At 47.9% G+C, this 18,905-nt stretch overlaps 1 protein-coding gene across 28 annotated transcripts in view; it reads left to right on the top strand.

The window, feature by feature from the left end:
- Positions 1 to 18,905, top strand: part of macf1a (microtubule actin crosslinking factor 1a) — a 999,246-nt gene that overhangs the window by 537,729 nt on the left and 442,612 nt on the right. For all 28 annotated transcript variants that reach the window (XM_072501197.1, XM_072501201.1, XM_072501190.1 and 25 more), the window contains exons 9-10: positions 12,574 to 12,693; positions 13,758 to 13,853. In XM_072501197.1, the coding sequence (XP_072357298.1) occupies positions 12,574 to 12,693; positions 13,758 to 13,853 (216 nt within the window). The remainder of the gene's footprint in view (positions 1 to 12,573; positions 12,694 to 13,757; positions 13,854 to 18,905) is intronic.

Below are 18,905 nucleotides of genomic sequence, written 5' to 3'. Positions count from 1 at the left end.
CGAAGGGCCTGTTCCTGTGCTGTACATTTCTTTGTTCTTTGTTTGTTCTTTTGTCACACTCCGGCTCCTGCTCAGGTACACTGAGGGAAAATTCAATGTCCAATTCTTTTGGGACTTGTGGGAGGAAACTGGAGAGCCTTGAGGAAACCCAAGCAGACACAGGAAGAACATGCAGACTCCACATAGACTGTGACCCAAGTCTGGAATCGAACCCGGGTCCCTGGCGCTCTAAAGCAACAGTGCTAACCACTGTGCTACCGTACCGTCCATTTATCATCTTGGTAAATCTGCACACTCCATGTCACCTTTTTTATAATGGGTCACCAAAAATGCACAAAGTATTCTGTGGTCTATCACATCTTTGTGTTTAAATCCATGAATTTCTACTTTATTCCATATACTACTTTGTGTGAACTCCCAAATTATATTGTTTTTGATAGCTTTATATTTTGTTATGACCAAGTGAGAAGGGGTGTACTGGTTCCCCTCTGTTCAATCTCCTTGGTTGGTCACAACAAAGCTTTTAAGTTTCTTTTTCACGCGGATATGCCTTTTCCAAATCAGGATGTATTAAACTATATTTAAGCTTTGAGCAATAAGGAGCCAATCAAACAAGGTGTTCCTGTGTCAAAGAAAGAACAAATTTATTTACCACTAACCCTGACAAAAATAATGCAATGTCAAACATTTGGTCCTCCTGCAGTCATTCGGGCACGTACATGCGTGTATCAGAAATAAGGGGAGTTAGAGCCCAATAAAAAAGTAAAGAATATATGGTTAAGTGTCCTTGAAGCGTAGGTTTTAAACACTGCTGCCTATTTGGGTTAGCTGATTTCTTGGGATACGGTCAGATGTAGAAGATGTTGCAATTTTTATGAGATCTCGTTTCGCTTGTAAGTGTCTGGTAGAGTTGGGTGGGTGACACTTATCACAAAAGCGGAAGGGAGCACAGCCTTTTTCCTCTGCTCAAGTCTTTCTTTACATAACCTGCGTCACTTGCAATCTCTCACTAATGACTGGGCAGCTTTGCCTTCAAATACTTCACCCACTGTGTATTTGCAAGAGGTTTTAGGTGTGTCTGTCTGTGACAGTCATGGTTTCAATATTGAGTACTTTGCATTTTTAATGTCCCTTCCTTAGACAGTTACGAGTTTTGATGGATACCTGGATTATAGGAAATGTCTTTTCTCACACTGCTCGAGGATGGTTTGTTTGTTTCTCACCTTTACCTTGAGATGTGACCTTGCATTTTTAAGCAGTTTGCTCTGTTGCAGTTCAAATTGCAAACTTTCCAGTTAGTTGAAAGTTTTTTTTAAAAATTCAAATATTTTCATAGCCTCATGACAATATCTGCACTTTCAGAGAAGTGTGTATTTAAAGTCTTAGTTGTAATTTTTCATCTGCAACATTCCATGTCTTGCCATTATGTATAGGTTCCCAACTTTTCCAGTAATGTATTGCCTCACGCTTATCCATATTAAATTACATTGCCATTTGTCTGCCCATTGCATTAACCTGTCTATCTCTATTTGAAGTTGTTTGATAGTCCTCCACACTGCCAAAAGTCCTAATTTTATGTCAGCAGCAAAGTTCAAATTGCATTCAATATGAAAGGAAATGAAAATCGCTTATTGTCACAAGTGGGCTTCAAATGAAGTTACAGTGAAAAGCCCTGAGTCGCCACATTCCGCCGCCTGTTCGTGGAGGCTGGTACGGGAATTGAACCCGCACTGCTGGCCTTTTCCTGCTTTACAAGCCAGCTGTTTAGCCCGCTGTGTTAAACCAGCCCCGATATGCCCATGTCCAAACAATCTATATGCAACAGGATCAAAATTGAGCACGGCACTTCCTTTTGGAGCAGACGACAGCTGAACTTTCTCCATTCTGAGCATAGCTTGTTTACCCTATCACTGTTTAATGTCGATTTGAAACGTTGTATCCATATTGCCCTGTTTCTCATTACAAAATACACCTGAACTTTTCCAAGTAACCTCTTGGCACACTTTATCAAATACCTTCCTAAAAATTCATATATACTGCTATCCCTTTATCAACTTGACTGACCTTCAAAAAAACATGAAATTTCTCAAACATGCCCTGAACAAATTTGTGCAGCCTAACCTTGATTATTTGGTGTATTGCAAACCTCTTAGTAATATGGTTTCCATTTATGAATATTAAGAATTTAACTATAATTGACATTAGATGAATCAATTGTTAGATACATGGTTTATCCTTCTTTTCCTTTTAGAACAAGGATTTCACATCAGCTACTCTCCGGTCTTTTGTATACTTTTAAAAAAATTAATGTTTTATTAAAGCCTTTCCAACCAACGTTTTTACATAACAAAGATAGAAGTACAAATAATAATAAAAATAACAATAAACAAGAATTATTAAACAGAACAAGGTGGGTGTTGTCTTCATACAAAACTTACATTATATCAACAGTTTCCCCCCCCCCCCCACCCCGACCCTGAGCTCTCCCCCCCCCCCCCCTCCTGTGCGCCCCGCTCCCTACCCACCCCAGGATGCTGCTGCTGCTGTCAATTACTGCTCCCCTAGAAAGTCAAGGGAAGGTTACCACCGCCGGGAGAACCCCATCAAGGACCCTCACAAGGCAAACTTTATTTGCTCCAGGCTGAGGAACCCAGCCATATCGCAGGTTTCCATACTCGGGGGTTTCAAGTCCCTCCACATTAACAAGATCAGTCTCCGGGCTACCAGGGAGGCAAAGGCAAGTACCTCGGCCTCTTTAGCTCCCTGCACTCCTGGATCCTCCGACACCCCAAATATCGCTACTGTTGGACTCTCCTTCACTCGAGTGTCCAAAATCCTAGACGTCACCTTCGCAAACACCTGCCAAAATTATTTAAGCGCCGGGCATGCCCAAAACATATGGGCATGGTTTGCCGGACTCTCTGCACATCTCGGGCACCTGTCCTCCACCACAAAAAACTTACTCATTCTTGCCACTGTTATATGCGCCCGATGCACCACCTTAAACTGAATTAAGCTGAGCCTGGCACACGATGAGGAGGAGTTCACCCTGCCCAGGGTGTCAGCCCACTGCCACTCATCCAGCTTCTCGCCCAGCTCCTCCCACTTGCCCTTCAACTCCTCCACTGAGGCGTCCTCGACCTCCTGCAGCTCCTGATATATGTCCGACACCTGCCCCTCCCCTACCCAGATGCCAGACACCACCCTGTCCTGGATCCTACGCTGGGGTAGCAGCGGAAATGTCCCCTCCTGTTTTCTAAGAAAGTTTCGAACCTGGAGGTACCTGAACGCATTCCCCGGGGGCAGGCCGAACTTCTCCTCCAGCGCCTGCATGCTGGGGAAAGTGCCGTCTATAAACAGGTCCCCCATCCTCCTAATACCTGCCCTATACCAGCCTTGGAACCCCCCCATCCATCCTACCCGGAGCAAATCTACGGTTATTCCGTATCAGGGTCCATACAGAGGCCTCCTCCTCCTACCTGTGTCTCCCCCACTGCACCCAAATCCTCAGTGCCGCCGTCACCACCGGACTTGTGGTGTATCGTGTCGGTGAGAACGGCAGCGGAGCCGTGACTAGTGCCCCTAGGCTGGTGCCTTTGCATGTCGCCGCCCCCATGCTGCCTCCTCCTCCATCATCCACTTCCTAATCATGGCCACATTGGCCGCCCAATAATAGCTGCAGAAGTTCTGCCCCCCCCCAACCCCAAAATCCGGCTATGCTCCAAGGATGCCCTTTTAACTCGTGTTTTATTCGCCCACACAAATCCCGTAACAATCCCATTCACACGCTTAAAAATGGACTTGGGGATGAAAATGGGGAGGCACTGAAAGACGAAGAGGAACCTGGGGAGAACCATCATCTTCACAGTCTGCACCCGTCCCGCCAGGGAAAGTGGGAGCATATCCCACCTTTTAAACTCTCTCTCCATTTGCTCCACGAGCCGGGTTAAGTTGAGCCTGTGCAGGGCATCCCAGTTCCTAGCGGGTCCGAAATGTACAACAACAGGTCATCCGCGTAGAGGGAGACCCAGTGTTCCCCCCCCCCCCCCCCCCCCCCCCCCCCCCCGCCGCGCACCAGCCCCTCCAATCCCTTGAAGTCATGAGCGCAATGGCCAACGGCTCAATTGCCAGGGCAAACAGCAACGGGGACAGGGGACACCCCTGTCTCGTCCCCCGGTGCAGCCTGAAATACTCCGACCTTAGCCGGTTTGTGGACACACTCGCTACAGGGGCCTGATACAGTAGCTTGACCCACCCTATGAATCCCTCACCGAATCCAAACCTGCCTAACGCCTCCCACAGATACTCCCACTCCACCCTGTCAAAGGCCTTCCCTCGTCCATTGCAGCCACCACTTCCACATCCCCCCCCTCCGAGGGCATCATGATAATATTCAGGAGCTTCCTCACATTCGTGTTCAGCTGCCTGCCCTTAACGAAACCCGTCTGGTCCTCCAAAATCACTCCCGGGACACAGTCCTCTATTTTGGTGGCCAGAATGTTTGCCAACAGTTTGGCGTCTACATTCAGGAGCGATATCGGACTGTAGGACCCACACTGAAGAGGATCCTTCTCCTTCTTCAAGATAAGCAAAATCAATGCCTGCGACATCGTCGGAGGGAGGGTCCCTCTCTCCTTTGCCTCATTGAAGGTTCTTCGCAGGAGCGGGCTCAGTCGCTCCGAGAACTTCTTATAAAATTCTACAGGGAAGCTGCCTGGACCCGGGGCCTTGCCCGTCTGCATGCTTGCCAGCCCCCTGACTACCTCCTCCAACTCAATTGGGGCCCCCATTCCTTCCACCCGCTCCACCTCCACCCTCGGGAACCTCAACCGGTCCATAAACTGCCTCATCCCTTCCCCCTCCCCAGGGGGTTCCGAATCGTATAACTTCACATAGAACTTCCTGAAGACTTCATTGACCCTCTCTGGGCTCAACACCATGTTGCCATCCTTATCTCGCACTCCCCCAATCTCTCTAGCCGCCTCCCTCTTGCATAGCTGGTGCGCCAGCATACTACTCGCCTTCTCCCCATACTCGTAGACTGCCCCTTTCACTTTCCTTAACTGCGCATCCGCCTTCCCCGTGGTCAGCAAGTCGAACTCCGACTGAGGTTTCCGGCGTTCATTCAGCAGCTCCCCTCTCTGGGGCCTCCGCGTATCTCCTGTCTACCCTGAGTACCTCTCCCACCACCCTCTCCTCCTTCTCTCTGTGGGACCTGATGGAGATTAACTATCCCCTTGCGACCGCCTTCAAAGCCTCCCAAACCACTGCCACCGTCACCTCCCCTGTGTCATTCGCTCCCACAGAGTTCACAATGCTCCTTATCCGCCCACACACCTCTTCATCCGCCAGCAGCCCCACATCCAGTCTCCAGAGAGGGCGCTGACCCCGCTCCGCCCCCAGTAGCAGGTCCACCCAGTGCGGGGCATGGTCCGAGACCGCAATGGCCGAGTATTCAATCTCCTCCACCCTCGGGATCAGCGCCCTACTCAACACAAAGAAGTCTATCCGCGAATAGACTTTATGGACGTGGGAGAAAAAGGAGAACACCTTCGCCCTTGGCCGCGCAAACCTCCACGGGTCCACACCCCCCATCTGACCCATGAACTCCCACAGGGCCCTGGCCGCCGCCGGCCTCTTTCCCGACCAGGACTTGGAACGTTCCAATATCGGATCCAAGACCGTATAAAAGTCCCCTCCCATAATCGGGTTACTTGACACCAAGTCTGGGATCCTACCCAACACGCGCCTCATGAAGTCCGCATCGTCCCAGTTCGGGGCATACACATTCATTAACACCACCCGGGCCCCCTGCACCTTGCCACTCACCATTATGTACCAGCCCCCCTTGTCCGCCACGATGCTCCCTGCCTCAAATGCCACTCATTTACGAACCAAAATTGCCACCCCTCTGGTCTTCGAGGCTAACCCCGAGTGAAACACCTGACCCACCCATCCTTTCCTTAGCCTCGTCTGCTCCGCGAGCTTTAAGTGCATCTCTTGCAACATGGCCACGTCCGCCTTCAACCCCTTTAAATGCGAGAACACGCGGGATCTCTTGACCGGCCCATTCAGGCCCCTCACATTCCACGTGATCAGCCTGGTCGGGGAGTTGGGCACCAGCACCCCCCCCCCCCACCCCCCCCATCCTGCTGACTAGCCATCTCCCTTTTTCGGCTAGCCACGTCCTCCCGTTTCCAGCCCTCCCCTCGGCGGCCCCAAAGCCCGACTCTCCATCCATTCCCCTCGCCTGGCTCCCCTTCAGTCAGCACAACAGCACCTCTTCTGCCACACCCCCCCCCCGCCAAACATCCGCTTCGCTCTGATTTCCCCCCCACTGTGCTTCCGTGAGTCAGCTCACCCATGCTGACCCTGGCCGCTCCCGCCTCTATATGCCGACCCTAAACTTGTTGCCTCCTTCGGGCCACCCTCCCCCACAGGGTAGAGGGGCAAGTGCCAACCGGGACCTTCCCGTCCCGGGCGTTTCCCGCCCCCTAAAACCAAACCCCTGGAAAACAAAACAAACAACAAAACCACCAAACCAAACTGAAGCAGACAAGCAAATAATCTTATGCTTTACCCGCCATTTTACCCCGGGATTCACCCCCATACAACTGTCCCTTAGTTCAGGTCCAGCTTCTCGTGCCTGATGAACGTCCACGCTTATCCGGCGTGGTCTTTTGTATACTATACTTAAGGAAGATTGAAAAATTCTGACCAAAATCTTCTTGTATTCAGTTTGTTTGATTGTGAAGTTTCCGAAACATCAATACAAACTGATAACCTTGCCATGAATAAAAGTGCAGACTGAAATAAGAGCTGGAATATTTGGGTTGGGTTGATAGATGGTCCAAAGATGTGCAAGTTAGGTGGATTGGCCATGCTAAATTGCCCTTGGTGTCCAAAAAGGATAGATGGCGTTACTGGGTGATGGGGATGGGGATGGGGTGGAGGTGTGGGCTTAAGTGGGGTGCTCTTTCCAAGGGCCGTGCAAACTCGGTGGGCTTAATGGTCTCCACCTGCACTGTAGATTGTATGATTCTTGATTGTATATGTTAACCAGACGCTCGTACTGACTAAAATTAATTTGCTATCTACATTGAATCATTGAATCTTATAGCAAAAAAGGAATCCTTCAATTCACAATCTCATCTTTTTTTAACAGCATTATCAACTTGCTCCTGCACCTTCAAAGATTTATCTACGTGAACCTCCAGGTCTTTTTGTTCTTGCACTCCCTTTCAAATTATACCAGCTAGTTTATACTCTGCTACGATCAGGTGGCTCCCTTCTTTTCTCTCTCCTTGTTTGGCCACGATAAGTTTTTTTTAAAATGGTTACACTTGCTAGTTCCGTGAGTGTTTAACTTTATGTGCTGTGACCTTAAATGACATGATCAGACAGGTTTTCTTGTACTTTAAAAAAAGAAAAGGGTCCTAATCCTGTCTAAGTAAAAATAGTAAACAATGCTCTGACTGTCACACTCTCACATTCGAGGCTCACACATACACCCACAAATAGATTACAGTATGGGGAGGATAGATTAAGTAATTGAGAGTCCAATAAAATTAAAGAGATCTACGACTCTTGGAAGGTTGGTCACTTGGTTGGCTTCAAGGCTGAAAGTCCTATTGCTTTAAGCGTTGAGGTGGGCTAAGATGTGCCTGTTACCTGTTCTTCTGGAGATGACCGTGATTGGTTGAGTTATTTTTAAAATCTCTGTCTGTAGCACTAGGTAGTCAAAATCAGTAGACCGGGTTCAGAAAATTTGCAAGTTGGATGGAGAGAGAGAAAAGGAAACCCACTCTGTCCTTTTTCCTTTAGCGTCTCAGTTGCTTGTCTTGTTCTTTAGAGATAACAGATGCTTAAAGCACACAAAGGTTGACTTGTAACATGCTCTTTTCTCTTAACTGCCCAGTAATCCAAATATGACCGTGGCTAGTGTATACTAATAACCTTGATTGGATCAATGCTTAGAATTCCTATCTCAGTCAGAGTCCCATTTGCCCCAGTGATTTTGTCTGATGGTTTGTCTCCACCCAGTTGAATACCCAGATGATCATCTGGACGTTTTGCTAACGGGACAATAGCTGGCCCCTGTTCATTTTTTTAAGGCAGTCTGTTCCTGGTGCATGCTGTGGACAAGCTGTCTCCATTTCAGTAGTTTTGGAAGTCAAGAGGTACAGTGACGCAAATGCAAAGCCATCTTTGTTATCCGACATCTGCCATCGGATCCCAGGATCATCCAGCAGCAGCCACCGACCGAGGAAGCGAGGGAAATGCAGGTTAGACTGAAGCAACGCGGTTTCAAGACCCCTCTCCCCAGCATACCCCTGGCAAACATCCAAGCGATCGAAAACAAGCTGGATGAACTTGTCAGACTCACCTCTCAGAGGGAAGTAAGAGATTGCTGTGTGCTCTGTTTCACAGAGACATGGCTCACCCCCACCTCACCGGACTGTGCCATACAACCTGAAGGCTTCTCAATTCACCGGGCGGACCACATTGCACCATCAGGCAAAGCAAAGGGTGGAGGGGTGTGCCTCCTCATCAACTCCTCCTGGTGCTTGGATATGGCAACCCTGGCGACCTACTGCTCCCAGACCTGGAATACCTGACCGTGATGTGCCGCCCATATTATCTTCCACGTGAGTCTACACAGAGGTCTACATCCCACCCCAGGCAGAAGTGAGGAAGGCACTGGACGAACTATACACAGTTATAAACAACTACGAAACAGAACACCCGGAGGCCTTGTTCATCGTGGCTGGAGACTTCAACAAGGCCAACCTCAAGAATGTACTGCCAAAATTCCACCAACACATCTCCTGTCCCACCAGAGGCGACAACACTCTTGACCACTGCTACTCAAAAATCAAGGGCGCCTACCGTTCCATCCCCGGACCGTACTTTGGGAAATCAGACCATAAGACGGTGCTCCTTCTCCCGGCATACAAGCAGAAACACAAGCGGGAGAATCCAGTTAAGAAGGTTGTGCAGTGCTGGTCCGAGGCGACAGAAGTGCTCTTGTGTGACTGCTTAGAGACAGTGGACTGGTCCATATTTAAGAACTCAGCGACCAACTTAAATGAGTATGCCACCACCGTCACAGACTCAGCAAATGTGTGGACGACTGCGTGCCAAAGAAAGCAGTACGTACGTTTCCCAACCGGAAACCATGGCTGAATCGCGAGATTGACTCCCTACTGAAGGACAGATCTGAGGCGTTCAAGACAGACGATCCTGACCTATACAAGAAATCCAGGTACGACCTCCGCAGAGCCACCCGAGATGCCAAGAGAGAATATCAAACCAAACTAGAGTCACAGACAGACTCTCGGCGGTTGTGGCAAGGACTAAACAACATAACGGGCTACAAAGCGAAGCCGAACAGTATCTCTGGCAGCAGCGCACCCCTCCCCGATGAACTTAATGCATTCTATGCTCGGTTTGAGCAGGTAACCAACAATCCGCTGGCAAGTGCCTCAGCAGCCCATAATTCATCCATACCCACCATCACAGCTTCCAAAGTCAGATTGGCCTTCCTGAAAGTGAACCCTCGGAAGGCGACGGGCCCGGACGGGATCCCTGGTCGTGCACTCAGAGCCAGCGCGGACCAGCTGGCAGAGGTATTCGCGGACATCTTTAGCCAGTCCTTACTCCACTCCGAGGTCCCCACCTGCTTCAAGAAGACCACCATCATACCGGTACCAAAGAAGAACCAGGCAACGTGCCTCAATGACTACCGTCCAGTGGCCCTGACTTCAGTGGTAATGAAGTACTTCGAGAGGTTGATCATGAAGCGCATCACCTCCATACTCCCAGAATGCCTTGATCCACTGCAATTCGCATACCGCTGCAACCGGTCCACATCAGGCGCCATTTCCCTGGCTCTACACTCATCCCTAGAGCATCTCGAAAACAAGGACTCCTACATCAGACTCCTATTTATTGACTACAGCTCCGTCTTCAACACCATAATCCCAGCTGAGCTCATATCAAAGCTCCAAAACCTAGGACTTGGCTCCCCACTCTGCAACTGGATCCTCGATTTTCTGACCAACAGACCACAATCAGTACGAATGAACAACAACACCTCCTCCACAATAGTCCTCAACACCGGGGCCCCGCAAGGCTGCGTACTTAGCCCCCTACTCTACTCCCTGTCCACACACGACTGCGTGGCAAAACTTGGTCCCAACTCCATCTGCAAGTTTGCTGACGATGCGACCATAGTGGGCCGGATCTCGAATAACGACGAGTCAGAATACAGGCGGGAGATAGAGAACCTAGTGGGGTGGTGTAGCGACAATAATCTCTCCCTCAATGCCAGCAAAACTAAAGAGCTGGTCATTGACTTCAGGAAGCAAAGTACTGTACACACCCCTGTCAGCATCAACGGGGCCGAGGTGGAGATGGTTAGCAGTTTCAAATTCCTAGGGGTGCACATCTCCAAACATCTATCCTGGTCCACCCACGTCGACGCTACCACCAAGAAAGCACAACAGCGCCTATACTTCCTCAGGAAACTAAGGAAATTCGGCATGTCCACATTAACCCTTACCAACTTTTACAGATGCACCATAGAAAGCATCCTATCGGGCTGCATCACAGCCTGGTATGGCAACTGCTCGGCTCAGGACCGCAAGACACTTCAGAGAGTCGTGAACACCGCCCAATCCATCACACGAACCTGCCTCCCATCCATTGACTCCATCTACACCTCCCGCTGCCTGGGGAAAGCGGGCAGCATAATCAAAGATCCCTCCCACCCGGCTTACTCACTCTTCCAACTTCTTCCATCGGGCAGGAGATACAGAAGTCTGAGAACACGCACAAACAGACTCAAAAACAGCTTCTTCCCCACTGTCACCAGACTCCTAAATGACCCTCTTATGGACTGACCTCATTAACACTACACCCTGTATGCTTCATCCGATGCCAGTGCTTATGTAGTTACATTGTATATGTTGTGTTGCCCTATTATGTATTTTCTTTTCTTCCCATGTATTTAATGATCTGTTGAGCTGCTTGCAGAAAAATACTTTTCACTGTACCTTGGTACATGTGAAAATAAACAAATCCAATCCAAGTCACTGGAATCTGGAGTTAGTCTTTTTTTTAAAAAAACTGTTGGGGGTTTCCAATCAGTAAATTCAAAAATCATCTTTTGCACTAAAACCTGATTTCACAACTTTCTGTTGCCAGTAACCCTTCCAAATGCACCACTTTACAATTCTGCTTGCCACTTGCCTCAACATTCTAACAGTCTGTCAATGGATTCCTGAAGTCTGCTGCCATCTTCCTCACAGTCAACTGTATCTCCAAATTTCATATCCAGGTCTAGATTATTGAAGTGTATCAAAAAGGGTGGCATGGTAGCACAGTGGTTAGCACCGTTGCTTCACACGCCAGGGTCCCAGGTTTGATTCCCGCTTGGGTCACTGTCTATGCGGAGTCTGCACGGTCACCCCATGTGAAATGAAATGAAATGAAAATCGCTTATTGTCACATGTAGGCTTCAAATGAAGTTACTGTGAAAAGCCCCTAGTCACCACATTCTGGTGCCTGTTCGGGGAGACAGGGACAGGAATTGAACCGTACTGCAGGCCTGTCTTGGTCTGCTTTAAAAGCCAGCTATTTAGCCCTGTGCTAAACCAGCCCCAGTCTGTGTGGGTTTTTCCCGGGTGCTGCGGTTTCCCCACAAGTCCCGAAAGACGTGCTTGTTAGGTGAATTGGACATTTTAAATTCTCCCTCAGTGTTCCCGAACAGGTGACGGAGTGTGGCGACTAGGGGAGTTTCACAGTAATTCCATTGCAGTGTTAATGTAAGCCTACTTGTGACACTTATAAAGATTATAAAAGAACTATGGTCCTGGTATTTCCCACTAATCTGACAAACCATTTCTCTACTGCTCTCTGCTTTTAATCTTATAGTCAATTGCATACCCCACTGCCAGAGCCCATGGGCTTCGATTTGGCTTACCAGTATTATGAGCACTTCCTTGAATTTCATTTGAATGTCCATATACGCAACATTAACTGTGCTACCTTTGTAAACCCTGACTGAATTTCATCAAAACATTTTATCAAATTTGTCCGGCACGTTTTGCTTTTAACATAATTCATTATAAATTTCAAGGTTGAAGCTATATTTATGTTACCAGTATTGCAGTCGCATTCTACTGCAGAACGGGTTTTGAAGAAGCTAATCAAATGTGTGAATTTAGATGAACTACATTTATTTGTACCTGATGTTTTATTACTCAGCCTAGCCCTATATTTGTGAAGAAAATATAAGGTGACCATCTAAATTTGTACAGGAACATCTCTGTTTATATGACTTATTTGAGATATGTAGCTACTTTGTCCCCTTTTTACAGTTCTGTATCTGATGAACTTTGTTAAGTTGTTCAATGAAACAGCAGAGGAGGTGATGAAGGCAGTACAATTGCTTAAATGTGCAAAAATAATGCTGAATCGTTGTTTTCATTTGTGTTTGAGCTAGTATTATGATGATTGTGAATTATTGTGTAGAATACTTCTGATTATTGTTACTGTTTTACTATCTAGGAGGTTGATTCCAAATGGCAGGAATACCAGAATAAAGTAAACTACCTCTTCCAGTGGATCAGACAACACATCACACTGATGTCTGATAAAGTTTTTCCACACAATCCTGTAGAACTTAAGGTGAGCACTCCACATCATCTTGCTATTTCATTTTAAAAACGTGTTCGAGTAACCATATTTTAAATTAATTCCGAGTACGTTTTCTTTTGGTCCATAATGTGAAAAAGTTGCTCCAAGTATAAAACAGAAAATTGTATGTTCGACTCATCCTAATACTTATAGTACACCAGTGTTTGAGTTGTCTTTGTACAGAACCGTAGAACTGTTACTGTGCAGAAGGAGGCCATTTGGCCCATCGAGTCTGCACCTATACTCCTGAATGAGTACCCCACCACAGCCCTGTAGTCCCACCTAACCGACATACATTTGGACACTAAGGAGCAATTTAGCATGGCCAATCCACCTAACCTGCACATCTTTGGACTGTGGGAGGAAACCGGAGCACCCGGAGGAAATACACGAGGACACGGGGAGAAAGTGCAAACTCCACACAGTCACCCAGGGTTGGAATTGAACCCGGTTGTCTGGCGCTGTGAGGCGCAGTGCTAGCCACTGTGCCGCAGTGCCTCCCATAATGTGTTCACTTACTGCTTGTATCAGATTCCTTTGAAGTGAAGCAATTTTAGTATTTGACTTTGGTTTAAAAAAATCTGGTTTCAGTTTTGACTTTTGATTAATTCTTGTCTGCATAAGAGATGTACTAATTTCTTCCAAGTCTGAGTCACCAACTGACGAATATTCAAATTCACTATGTTCACTGAATAAATTTTGCCAGCTTCTAGACAAAGCGCATTTGGTGGAATACTGCATATCACCTTCAGTGCTTAATCTGGGAAGTGGGAACTAAAGAGAGAAAATTTGCGAGGCCAAATTCATTGAGCGCAAACTCTCATTGGAATAAATTAGCCTTGGTAATATTAATCCAGACTATAGATTAGCTTGCAACTGAGGGAGCTGGATCTTTTGGTTGATAGAAAAAGTTTGATTGTGAGAGCAGTCATGCAGAAACTAATCTGCATGACATTAATTTGTTTTTTCCGAAATGTGTGAAATGGTGCAGAAAGCTTTTTGGAATCAGTTGTCCAGAGTTTGAACTGCTGTTTCTTTTATCTTTCCTCCTCTAGGCACTTTATAATGAATATGTACATTTTAAAGAAACTGAAATACCAGCAAAAGAAGCAGAAAAGGCACAAATACAACATTTATATAAATTATTTGAGGTAAGACCTTGGCGGTTAGTAATTGGATTGAGCATAAATCAGAGTATGATCTGATTGTTTGAGGAGGTTTAATTTTCTTGATAAAATATGCAATTGAAATTTTTAAAAAAATATTTTAATTGAAGCTTTTCCATTTTATATGCAGTACACATTTAAAGGTAGATGTGATGGTTCCAATTTACAAGTTATTTTTCGGTGTCGTCCCCTCACCATCCCAGGCCTCCTCCTTGTGCTATTTCAGCATCCTTTCCTTAGCCTTTACTTTACCGTGGAAAGTTGTCTGGTGTTTATATGTGTGTGGTGCCTTCCTCTCTCCCTCTTCTCCCCCCCCCCCCGTTTCTTTCTCTGTCTGTCTCTCTGTCTGTCTCTCTGTCTGTCTCTCTGTCTGTCTCTCTGTCTGTCTCTCTGTCTGTCTCTCTGTCTGTCTCTCTGTCTATCTCTCTGTCTGTCTCTCTGTCTGTCTCTCTGTCTGTCTCTCTGTCTGTCTCACTCTCTCACTCTCTCACTCTCACTCTCTCACTCTCACTCTCACACTCTCACACTCTCTCACTCTCACACTCTCTCACTCTCTCACTCTCACACTCTCTCACTCTCACTCTCACACTCACTCTCACTCTCTCTCCCACACACACACAAATGCCATAATCATTTTGTCTATTGCCTGGGAAAAGGCCTTGAGGATGTAGATCGGTATGGATCTGAACAGGAAGAGGAACCTGAGCAGCATGTTCATCTTGGTCGTCTGCATCCTCCCCGCCAGGGAAAGCGGGAGTGCAACCTCAGTCGGTCCTTTTTTTACTTCCTCCGCCACACTGGTCAGGTCCTATTTGTGGGTCTGTGTCCAGTCATGGGCTATCAGGATACCCAGGCAGTGGAATTTGCTCCCCCCCCCCCCCCCCCCCGAGTTCACAGGGAATATTTTGCTCTTGTCCAGGTTGAGCTTGTAGCCCAAGAAGGCTCCAAACTAGTTCAGGAGCTTTCTTTTAGTTTTGCAGGTCCGAGATGTAGAGCAACAGGCCACCCACATAAAGTGAGACTCTGTGCTCTCTGCCTCCTTTTCGGATTCCCTTCCAGCCTCCCGCCTGTTGCAGGACGATCGCCAGCGTCTCAATTGCCAGGGTGTACGAGCGGCGACAGCGGGCGTTTCTGCCTTGTGCCTCTGTACAGCTGAATTTAGAGCTGTGGTGTTGGTCTGTGCACTCACCATGGGGGCTTCGTACAGGATTTCCCCATGAGATGAACCCTGTCCTCAGACCGAACCGCTCTAGTACCTCAATAAGATAATTCCACTCAACTCTGTCAAAGGTCTTTTCTGTGTCCAGGGAGATGATCACCTCCGGTGTTCTCTCCCGGATGGGGTCATTATCATATTCAGCAGCCGCCTGATGTTCGCAGTTAGCTGTCTACCCTTAACAAGGCCTGTCTGGTCTTCTACGACCACCTCTGGTACGCAGTTCTCCAGTCTTTTGGCCATGACTTTTGCGAGTATTTCTGTGACCTCTTTGAGCAGCAAAATGGGTCTGTATGATCCGCACTCCGCTGGCTCTTTGTCTTTTTTGGGTATCAGTGACATGGTGGTCCGTGTTAGTGTTGGTGGCAGGGTGCCCTTCGCTAATGAGTCTGCAAACATCTCCCACGGGCGGCGCAAATCTTTTGTAAAAGTCCACGAACCCGTCTGGTCCTGGTGCCTTCCCCGCCTGCATGGAGTTGATGATCTCCATGACCTCTCCCAGTCCTCGTGGTACTTCCAGCTCCCTCCATCTATCGTCTCCCACGACTGGCATGTCCAGTCCATAGAGGAACTGTTTCATTCCCACGAGTCCCCATCGGGGGGTGGCTCAGAGGTGTACAGTCCCCGGTAGACCTTTTTTGGTTCGGCTACCTGCCTGTCTCTGCTGTATTTTACCTGTGCTATTTCCCTTGTGGCTGCCTGCTTTCTCAACTGGTGAGCCAGCAGGCGGCTAGACTCGTCTCTATGCTCATAAAAGATCCCCTGTGTCTGGCGGTGTTGGTCCACTGCTTTCCTCATGGACAGCAGGGTAAAGTCCATTTGCAGCATTTTCCTCTCCGCCAGAAGCTCTAGGATCTGGGTCTACATTGTGTCGACCTCCAGGATGGAACTGGTCAGTTGCTGCCTGGCCGCCCTCTTTTACCCATCTCTGCGGCCCTTGTAGGCAATAGTTTCTCCCCTAATCACAGCCTTCAGTGCCTCCCAGAACATTGAAGGTGAGATTTCCCCTTTCCATTTGTTCATAACATACCGCCTATGGCCTGTGGTGCTTTCTGGCAGAAGACCTTGTTGGCCAAGAGGGTCTGATCCAATCTCCATGTGGGCCGTTGGGCAAGGCCTGTCTCCAACCTCACATCAACGTAGTGTGGAGAGTGGTCGGAGATTACACTTGTAAAATATTCCTCTCTGACTATTTCTGGAAGCACCAATTTCCCCACTTCAAAGAAGTCAATGTGGGTATAGACCTTGTGTACTGGTGAGAAGAACAAAATTCCTTCTCACCTGGGACCATGTATCCACTGTCCCCATCTGCTCCATAAACATTCCCAGTCCCCTAGCCATGCCCGTCATTTTCCCCATTTTGGGATTTGATTTGTCTGTCAGCGGGTCCTGTACACAGTTAAAGGCCGCCATGACCAGTCACTGCATATTTGTGTCAGGGATTTTGGCCATGGTCTTTTTTATAAATTCTGTGTCGTCCTAGTTGGGCGCGTACACGTTCACCAGGACTACCGGTGCCCCATCTAGGACACCGCTGACCATGGCGTGCTGTCCCTTGGGTCTGTGACTGTCATTGTCGCTGTGAACACCCGTCCTCTTGCTTATCAAAATAGCTACCCCTCCTAGCCCTCGTCCCATAGCAGGAATGCTAGGTCTGTCCCACTCAGTCCTTCCTTGCCCGCAGTGGATCCTTCTCCCTCAAGTGCGTCTCTTGGAGGAAGACTATGTCGGCTCTCATACTTTTCAGGTGGGTGAAGACTCTTGATCATTTCACTGGGTCGTCAAGTGCCCTAACGTTCCAGGTGACTACCCTGATGGCAAGTTTCTGTACTCACCCCCCTACCTGGGCGATCAACCATACTTACCTTGTGGATGCGCCCCTGCATTCCAGGGTTTCCCTTTATTTGGGGGCCAACCAAAATGGCCGCGGTCACTGTTCTCGCTATGAGACCAGGCCCCTGCGCTTTGGGTTTTCCCTTTGTTGTTCTGACCCCGTCCTATGCCCGTTCTGTTGGTATCCTCTCTGTCTCCTTCTCACTCTCCCCTGTGCTCATCTGCTCTCACCCCTTCCTTCCTATGAGCGGGTTCCCTTACTCATAGTGAGGCAACAGTCCCGTGTAAAATTGTCCAGTTCAATCGTTTACTCTGTCTTCCTCACCGCTGCCTCGTTTGACGTATGTCTAGACAGTTCATGCGGCCGAACACTTCTACCTTACCTGGTAAAATAATATCTCTCTTCTGTTACATTACCCAGAGCCTGGCTGGGAATAACACCCCGATTCTAGCATTGTTTTTGCATAGGGCCGCCTTCATGTGGTTGAATTCGGCCCTGCGTTTCGCCAGGTCCGCCCCAATGTCTTGGTATATATACCCTTATCTTGTGTTCCTCCCAGTTGTTTGCCTTCGTCTGTCGAGCCCAACTCAGGATCCTCTCCCGATCCAGGTATATGTTCAGCTTGGCCTTTATCGCTCTCGGCTGCTCCTCAGCCCTGGGCTTTGATCGGAGCGACCTGTGGACCCTGTCGATTTCCGACGGCTTGGGGAAGTTGTCCCAACCAGGGTTGCCCACATCTGGGCAACGTAATCAGTTGAGTCTCTGCCCGGCTCCCAGATCGCTACCAACGTCTTGATGTCGACCTCCACGGCAACAATTCAGTCGCCCTGGTCCGGCGATGCCTTTTCCAGCTCGTATATAGTTTTCCTTTGGGCTTCCAACCTCTTTCCCATGTCATTGAGCAGTGCCATACCACCTTGACTGCCGTTTGAATCTCCACTTTAATCTCGTCCTTTATCGTGGTTAGTTCCTTAGTTAGTCCAACCATTTCCTGGTTTCCCTGCATCCTCTCGAGCTACTGCTTCCTGGCATTATTTTTCTCTCTGTTGTCTTTGTGGGTGAGGATGAATGAGTCCGATTTTCTGGGCTAAATTCAGCCAAAAGTGCCTATTTAGCTGTTTTATGGATGAGGGCCACCTGATGTGCCACTTCTCAGCACATTCCCTCACCGAAAGTCCAGAGTTGATATTTAATCAGTGAGGCAGCATCTTATTTGGATAGTACTTGCGAGCTCTTGGTGCCATTCGTAGGGGACAACCAGCTAGGCAGACTTTGATGGGAATCAAGAGTGTAAGGAGAGTCCACTTGTAGAAGGAGGGGAATGTCTGTTGGGATCGATTATGACTCCTAACTGCCTTTGGTTTTAATATGGGTCCAGGAGGACCACTTTCACTCCTATCTACATATTAAGAAAAAATATATATGTAATTTGTCCTTTCAGAATTGTTGATTTGGCTCCCCAGACCATGAACACACATACAGGTTGCAGTCATGCACAGCCTGATTTCACAAAGGAACCTGAAACAATGTTTAGATACCCCATTTTCACAAATATTAGCCGAAAGCCAGTTCCATGTAGGTGCTGTGGATGGCTTTGGAAAAGCCTGAGCAAGTAAGTGGACATTACAGTTCCAGCATGGAATGAACTTGCACATACTGCGTGTTGTTTTGGACTAAAAACAGAAATGCTGGAAAAAATCAGCAGGTCTGGCAGCATCTGTGGAGAGAGAAACAGAGTTAATGTTTTGAGTCCAATATTACTACTTCCGAACTGAGGAGAGAAGTAGAAATATAAATGATTTTATGCTGTTGAGAAAGTCGGGAGGGAGGGTCAGGTGGGAAAAAAAAGTAAGGTCAGGGATAGGTTTAGAAGGTGGGAGGTAGATTAAATACCAAAGATGCCATGAAACAAAAATCAAAGGGAGTGGTCATGTTATTTGTAAAGAAACAAAAAATATTGCTCCAGAAAAGGTGTTAATAGCAGAAT

Source organism: Scyliorhinus torazame, chromosome 1, assembly GCF_047496885.1.
Source record: "Scyliorhinus torazame isolate Kashiwa2021f chromosome 1, sScyTor2.1, whole genome shotgun sequence".
Classification (NCBI taxonomy): Eukaryota; Metazoa; Chordata; class Chondrichthyes; order Carcharhiniformes; family Scyliorhinidae; genus Scyliorhinus; species Scyliorhinus torazame.
This window is presented reverse-complemented; position numbering and strand designations above follow the sequence as displayed.